Below are 8,559 nucleotides of genomic sequence, written 5' to 3'. Positions count from 1 at the left end.
AGACAGTCTCCATCTTTGGCTGCAAAGAATATAATCAATCTGATTTTGGTGTTGACCATCTGGTGATGTCCATGTATAGAGTCTTCTCTTGTGTTGTTGGAAGAGGGTGTTTGCTATGACCAGTGCATTTTCTTGGCAAAACTCTATCAGTCTTTGCCCTGCTTCATTCCGTATTCCAATGCCAAATTTGCCTGTTACTCCAGGTGTTTCTTGACTTCCTACTTTTGTATTCCAGTCCCCTATAATGAAAAGGACATCTTTTTTGGGTGTTAGTTCTAAAAGGTCTTGTAGGTCTTTATAGAATCGTTCAACTTCAGCTTCTTCAGTGTTACTGGTTGGGGCATAGACTTGGATTATTGTGATATTGAATGGTTTGCCTTGGAAACAAACAGAGATCATTCTGTCATTTTTGAGATTGCATCTCAGTCTTGCAGCAGCTTACTTGCTGAGTTTTATGATGTCCCTGATCATGCATCACCCAGGCCTTGGTCAATGACTGTCTTAGTCAGGGTTTCCCAGAGAAACGAACCAACAGGATATAGACAGGTAAACAGAAAGACACTTATTATGAACGATTGGCTCTTACAATCACAAAGGCTGCTAAGTCCCACAACCTGCCATCTGCAACCTAAAGGCCCAGGAAAGCTGATGATAGTTTCAGTCCAAACTTGAAGACTTGGGAACCAGGGTAATGATGTAAGTCACAGTCAGAGTCCAGAAACCTGAGAACCAGTAGCACCAATGTCTGAAGGTGAGAAAGATGGATGTCTGAACTCAGAGAACAAATCCGTCTTCCTCTACAATTTTGTTCTCTTCAACCCCCTTAACCTCTTGGATGATGTCCACCAGCACTAATGAAAGTATTCTTTTTTTATTCAATCTACCAGTTAAATAACTAACCTCTTCTAGAAACATCCTCACAGACAGACATACACAGAGATGATATTTCACCAGCTCTCTAGATAACGTTTAGCCCAGTTACACTGACACATACAATGAAACATCACAATGGCCACATTTAATTCTTTACATGGGTCCTTTCCTCCGACACACATACCACTTCTCTCTTCTCCAGCACCATGCCCTGCAAGTTCTACCTCAGTATGTTGAGCTTGTGCCTTATCTCTCTGATCTATGGAAGGAACATGCCCCAGGCAGAGGGAGCTGGGCATTCACGGAGCTCATCTCAGGGTTTCTTCCTTCTCCAGTACCATAGTTCTACATTGCTTATTCAGTGCTTGAGAACAGTTGCCTCATGTACAGACATACCTCATTTTAATGTACTTAGCTTCATTGTGCTTCATAGATACTGCATTTTTTAGCAAATTGAAGATTTGTGGCAACCTTGTATTGTTAGATGACAACATTTCTTAGTGATAATATATTTTTAAAATTATGATTTGTACAATGATTTTTAGACATAATGCTTTGGCAAACCTAATAAACTACAGTATAGTATAAATGTAAGTTCGGGATCTTCCTAAGCCAGGGATCGTACCCAGGTCTCCTGCATTGCAGGCAGACGCTTTACCCTCTGAGCCACCAGGGAAGCCCTTCTATATGCAATGGGAGACCTAAAATTTATGTAACTCATTTTATTGCTGTATTCACTTTATTGCAGCAGTCTGGAACAGAACCTGCAATATCTCTGAGGTATGCTTGTCCAGCTAAGTGTTTATGGTGAGACAATACTTCCAGTAAGTTATTTATTCTCTAAAGACTGGAAGTAGAAATCTTCAATCTTACATTGTAGTAGGGAAGACATGTCGAAAACATAATTGCATCATCAATTGTTTTAATTATATTTGTGATAATGCTATGAAGGAGAAATATAGGAAACTATAGGAGCTTATGATAAAGCTGTTCATAATCTAGTTTGGTCTGTCAGATAAAGTTTTCCTTAGTAAGTGATTATTGAACTGAAATCTCAAAGATGGCAGAAGAGAAAGCCACAATAAGGTAAAACACAATTTCAGACAAAGATAGCAGCATGTAGAAAGGATTGGGATGTATGCTCAAAGGACTGAGAAAAATTAATATCTGACATTAATTGAAAGGATGTTATGAACAGTCACTATACTAAGTGTTTCATCTATTATTTCATTAGATTCTAACAACAGTACAAGATAGATACTAGTACTAATCCATTTTATTGATGAGGAAACTGAGATTCAGATTAAATAAAGTTACCCAAGACCATGGTGCCAGGATCTACCTAGGCTGTTTTACTACCATGCTTTAACACTCAGACCCTCTAAGGGGAAAAGTGCAGAGTGATCTGATAGCTGAGAAGGAGAGACTGGAAGGGAGAGACAGAGACAAAGTGAGAAAGAGAGCCTGAGGATTCCATGATATCCACATCCTACCTGCTGGAAGCTAAAGCTCTCACTAAGGAGAAACACAGTAAAAATAAGGTAGTCACCATATGGAGAAGGCAGGAACCCCGTTCCAGTACTCTTGCCTGGAAAATCCCATGGGCGGAGGAGCCTGGTAGGCTGCAGTCCACGGGGTCGCGAAGAGTCGGACAGGACCGAGCGACTTCACTTTCACTTTTCACTTTCATGCATTGGAGAAGGAAATGACAACCTACTCCAGTGTTCTTGCCTGGAGAATCCCAGGGACGGGGAAGCCTGGTAAGCTGCCGTCTATAGGGTCGCACAGAGTCGGACACGACTGAAGTGACTTAGCAGCAGCAGCAGCAGTAGTCATCATATACAATTTACAGTTAAATATATGCGATTCATGGGGTTGCAAAGACTCGGACACGACTGAGCGACTGAACTGAACTGATATTCCTAAAACGGACTTTAAAACTATGTTTTGACAACCAAGATCTTTTTAGTATAAAGCCTTTTGTTTTGTAAAGAAAAGACAATGACACTGAGAAGTTTAATAACCTGCCCAAGATCACTTGGCTTGAAGTAATAAAACAGGGACTAGAAACTAAGACTTCCAGCTACTGATTGAAAACAAAAACCTGTATACTTTGTAGTCCCACGTGGGGGTTCAAAAGACGCTCCAGGCAAGAATGTCATTAACTACTAATTTGGGGATGGGGCTGAAGGAAGGGAGATAAACATTAATACTTTAGTACTTGAGAAGCATAAAGGTCCCTTCTCCACACCCAGGCCTGAGGGTCTAGGAACCTGTCAAAGAGAGAGTGAGTTTGACAGATATCAGAATTTAAAGGAAAAGGAAGAAACTGAGAAACCAGCAAATACTTCTTAAGAGTCTGCTATATGCCAGTCTCAGGCATGATTGTAGAGTTTGCCTTGTTGTTGTTCAGTTGCTAAGTCCTGTCTGACTCTTTGTGACTCCACTGAGCTGCAGCACACCAGGCTCCCCTGTCCTTCATTATCTCCAGGAGCTTGCTCAAACTCACGTCCACCGAGTCAGTGATGCCATCCAACCATCTCATCCCCTATCGCCCCCTTCTCCTCTTGCCCTCAATCTTTCCCAGCATCAGGATCTTTTCCAATGAATTGACTCTTCACATCAGGTGGACAAAGTATTCTTCCCTTGAGAAGCTTATGAACAGTATGAAAAATTTGGCTAGATATCAGGAAGTCCAATCTGAAACACAGAAGCTGAGTAAGAGGTAACAATAGTCTGTCTCCTACTGCCGAAGGTTAGTAGAACATTTCCTCTCTAACTCCTTGACAGCAGAGGGTCTCTGCAAGAGGGGGTGATGCCCAGAGCAATGGAGGCAGGGCCGTGAATCAGGGGCAACAGAGAAGATAGAGCAGAGGAGGGAGGGGGTTCTCTCTTTGGAAGGCTGCAAACTGACAAGAAATTTTTATCAAGATGAGTGTGTTTGAACAGTTTTGAAGTTTGCAAGAGCAGGTGTTGTTGTTGTTCACTCATGTTTGACTCTTTGTGACCCCATGGACTGCAGCATGCCAGGGTTCCCTGTCCTTCACCAACTCCTGGAGCTTGCTCAAACTCATGTCCATTGAGTCAGTGATGCCATCCAACCATCTCCTCCTTGGTAGAAGTTGGTAATTGTTGAAGGACCCACCTGACTATACACATAGTGGCATGAAAGTTTAAAAGACACCAATGGAAGAAGCAGAATGTCCTGCTTGAAAAGCTAAAGCAAAATTACCATGTCCCAGACAGGTTTACAAGGAGAATATACTTAGATAGATGTGTCCCTTTAGAAATGTAGTATGAAGAAGCTAGCCAGAGTCTGCAGTGTGTAAATCGGATTGATTTTACAAGTTTAAAAGCTTCTTTAGATGCTAATCTAGGAAATGAAATTGGGTGTTCTCTTGGTATGGAAAGTGACTCTGTTCACTCATTTGTCAGACATTTATTGATCTCTTCCTATGTGCCAGACTCTCAACCAGCACTTGGCATTATCAAGTAAGCAAGATATTTCACACCATGTAAGTGTCAAGGGCAGAGGAGGGACCTGGTGTGGGAACAGGAAAGAAGGGTGGCGTGGCCAATGGCTGGTGGTCAGGCAGCAGGGAGGATGATGAACAGTGCTGTCAGAGTGAGGAAGGGCCAGATTGTGCAGGGATTGGGGTCCATGGTAGAAAGTGGATGTTTTTGGTTTTTGTTTTTTGAAAGACAATGGGAAAGTTTTAGCGGGGTTTTTAAGTAGGGAAATGATCCAATATGATCTATGTCATCTACTGTCATCTCAGCACAAGATCTATCATATCTATCAGGCTTTTTAGCCAATGGTAGGATGAATAGCTCCAAAGGGAAATAGAACAGTAGCCTTGCACTCAGGACTTTCTATAACACCAAGGAGGGAATTACAAAGTAGAAAAGCAACAAGGGGTTCATGTGCCAAGTTCATATTTTAAGGGTGGTCTAACTTTGATTTAAATTGGTCCTTTTGCTTTTTGCTTTGTATTCTACACTTTCCAAACTGATTTGGGGCGGTAATCTATATAGTGACGTGAAGATTCAGGCTTCTGGTCACTCAGAATGGGCAAGTTGATGCTAAGCTGGACAGATATGGCTCCTGGCACCAGCAGGTTTTCAAGCACTTGCTAGCTGGCCCATTGGGTCACTACTGATTTTCCTTGAGTCCTCACTAACTACTTGAAGTCACAGATACTCCTCCATCTACTCCTGGGTTAACATTTTGTGAATACTCCTTGTGTCTTTTAGAATCACTCTGCTTGAATAAGCCCCATCCATTAATGTCCACATTTGAAGGATGTCCCATCTCTGGGCACATCAGCTTATGCTAATGAAGCTGCATATCAAGGACATCAATTTTCTCACTTTCAGGGAAGGCAAAAAGGTACTAACAGGTGATTGCGGTGTGAATGATTTATGCAGAGCACCCACTCCCCTGGAAGCAAAGATGGGAGTGATGAGTGCAGAAAATGTCACGTGGGCCATTAACACTGCTTTGAATGTTGAAATTTCAATCCAGTTCACTCTTTTTATGATATTTGCTATATTCCCAATTTAAGACCTCCAAAAGTCAGCAAATCTTATTTTTGCTACTCAAAAGATTTATTTGCATGATTCTTTGCTCATGGGGTAATCATGATCTAATGCAACATAAAATAAACCTAAAAGGGAAAACCAGGATTTAGTTAGTTTCGGTTTTTTTGTTTTTGTTTTTTTCCTCTGGGATGCCAACCCTCTGCCTGTGATTGCCTGAGCAAATATGGCTGCACCCAGATCCTGCCTGCCATGGCATCTGCTGACACCCAGAGCAGCATGCCCCAGGTTTCTCTCTGCAGCTGGCATTAACAGAACCCATCCCATATCTTCTAGGTTTCCTCTACACTCAGAACAGCACCAAGCGCAGCATTAAAGAGCGGCTCATGAAGCTCTTGCCCTGCTCAGCTGCCAAAACGTCGTCTCCTGCTGTTCAAAGCAAGTTTGTTTGTTCGTTTTTCTCCCTCAAACTCTTTGTTTTGTTTGTTTAGGTCTGAATGTATTGCAGTTCTCTGCTTCTAAAGAGAATTGATCAATATATTATATTCCGCAAAACAAACTCTATTGATGTGCTCCTGTTTACCTAAATACCAAGGGGAACGTCTGTGCAATTACAAACCACTTCCCATTTGGCAGACTGACAGCCCAGTGTTAATGTCGAGAGCTTTGGCTTCAAAACATTTGGAAATTTATGCTTGATCTGAGGTGTAGGGACTCGGCTCAGATAACTCTTGGGATTCCCATTGCCAAAACTGTTAGTGGAACAGCTGTACATTTTAAATTGCATTGCTTGTCAGTTTTCTGATTCACCGTACATGGATTTGTTGTGTCATACTGCAAACATAAAAAAATGTTACTAGGTCTGAAAAGACACTATAAAGTCGAAAATAATTACACAAACGTGACTTTTCTCTGTCCATTCTTTCCCAGTATCATGGAAAAACAAAACCATCTCATACATATACATATACATTTATTAACTTATAGTGGGGTTACATGCTGATAAAACCAGTGGGGTAAGTTGAAAATATTTTAAGTCTAAAATGCATTCAATACACCCAACCTACTGAACATTGTATCTGAGCCTAGCCTACCTCAGATGTGCTCAGAACACTTGCATTAGTTGGGCAAAATCATCCAACATAAAGCTTATTTTATAATAAAGTATTGAATATCTCATGTAATTTATTAAATACAGTGCTGAAAGTGAAAAACAAAATGGTTGTCTGGGTGCAGAATAGTAAGCATATCAATTGATTAGCCTCGTGAGCTCATAGCTGACTGGGGACTATGGGTTTCTACCAGTTGCTGCTCTCCCCCACATCACGAAAAAGAATCTACCAGATGGCCTATTGCCAGCCAGGGAAAAGATCAAAATTCAAAGTATAGCTTCTACTGAATGTATTTCATTTTTGCATCATTGGTGAAGTTTAAAAGTTGTAAGTCAAACCAGTCTTGGGCCATATAGATAGATAGATAGATATATGTATGTATACATATATACCTACACATATGCATACACACACACAAATAAATGTGTGTGTACATACATACATACATGCATACATATGTCTACATGAAAGTGAAAATGAAGTCAGTAAATCATGTCTGACTCTTTGCAACCCTGTGGACTGTAGCCCCCCAGGCTCCTCCGTCCATGGGGTTTTCCAGGCAAGAATACTGGAGTGGGTTGCCATTTCTTTCTCCAGGCAGTCTTCCTGACCCAGGGATCCAACTCAGGTCTCTTGCATTGCAGGCAGACTCTTTGCTGTCTGAGCCACCAGGGAATCCCATATGTGTATATACATATAAATATGCATGTCTGATATTTATAGATCAGTTGATAAGGATGGAAACTCAGGCAAATTTGATGCTGTCTTGAAGCAGAATTCTCTTTTCAAGAAAACTCAGTTTTTGCTTCAAGCCTTTCAACTCATTGGATGGAGACCACTCACATTTCCAGGGCAATTTCTTAACCAGGTCTCCAAAATACCTTCAGAGCAACACTTAGATTAGTGTTTGATTGCATAACTGGGTGTTATTGCTAGACAAGTTGACCATCAGACAACTCTCCATCCTCTTTTTCCTCCAACTTTGTGGCATTCTTAAGGAGTAAAATATAGAGGATATGTAAAGGGATACCTTCTATTTATTTCATAAATATGCCACCAGTTATTTATAATGAATATTTACAAGCATTCTATGTTTACAGTCTTTCATACACAGTTTTTTCAAGCACAAAACAAGTGTTAGAATTAGATAGAGAAGGTGGCATTCTTTGCCAGTGAGGAAGCAAAACATTAAGAAGCTAGAGGGGATATTCTTGGTGTAGGGCTATAACCCATAACTTCACCTATTCTCTTTTCCCTCACATCATTTTGTAGGAACTAATGAACTCAATTCTTATTGTTCAGTCCCTAAGTCATGTCCGTCTCTTTGCAACCACACTGGCTGAAGCATGCCAGGCTTCCCTGTCCTTCATGATTTAAATGAATAGTGAACTCAGTGAGTGATTTTAAAATGTGAATGCTCTAGAATTCCACTATTTTCAACAACACAAATAAAGAAAATATGGAAATACCTCAAACAACCCAATATGTGCAGTCAATCTTCCCAGAGTAGAATAGTAATTTATTTCAGCGGCACTGACCCAAGTTAATATGTCATAATAAAAAAATTTGATTAATTCATTTATTCACTCAATATATATTTATTATATGTCAGTTCCTGTGCTGTGAGATAGAGCAGTAAATAAAACAACCTTTAAAAAAGCATTTTCCTACTACAATCTTCTGTGGGGAAAGTGAGCAGGATGAAATTATTTTTATCAATAATAATCCTATGTACAAAAACTATATAGCTAAGATACATTGCTTTGATTTGTTTCCTTCATTGTGTGTACACACACACCATCTCACAAACAAAACATAATCTGCCATCAGCACCCTGGAAGGCCACAATTCAGAATGATGACAAAACCTCAATTCTACATGATATTGAAGCCGTGGACATTTTTATTGCTACTATTTGTCAGTGAATGTTGGTTATTAGAGCCATTGCTTTGCCCCTTGGAAGCTTAAATAAAAATTGCCAATTTATCAGATATTTACCAAAAACATAGTCATCTGTACAAAGTAGACAAATAAA

At 40.3% G+C, this 8,559-nt stretch overlaps 1 protein-coding gene across 1 annotated transcript in view; it reads left to right on the top strand.

Moving 5' to 3' along the window:
* Positions 1 to 8,559, top strand: part of KCNIP4 (Kv channel interacting protein 4) — a 1,324,407-nt gene that overhangs the window by 1,188,792 nt on the left and 127,056 nt on the right. The window contains exon 2 of the mRNA XM_010860228.1: positions 5,749 to 5,850. Coding sequence (XP_010858530.1) covers positions 5,749 to 5,850 — 102 coding nt within the window. The remainder of the gene's footprint in view (positions 1 to 5,748; positions 5,851 to 8,559) is intronic.

Source organism: Bison bison, unplaced genomic scaffold, assembly GCF_000754665.1.
Source record: "Bison bison bison isolate TAMUID 2011002044 unplaced genomic scaffold, Bison_UMD1.0 scf7180017864464, whole genome shotgun sequence".
NCBI lineage: Eukaryota > Metazoa > Chordata > Mammalia > Artiodactyla > Bovidae > Bison > Bison bison.
The sequence above is the reverse complement of the archived record's forward strand: the minus strand, read 5'-3'. Positions and strand labels throughout refer to the sequence as shown.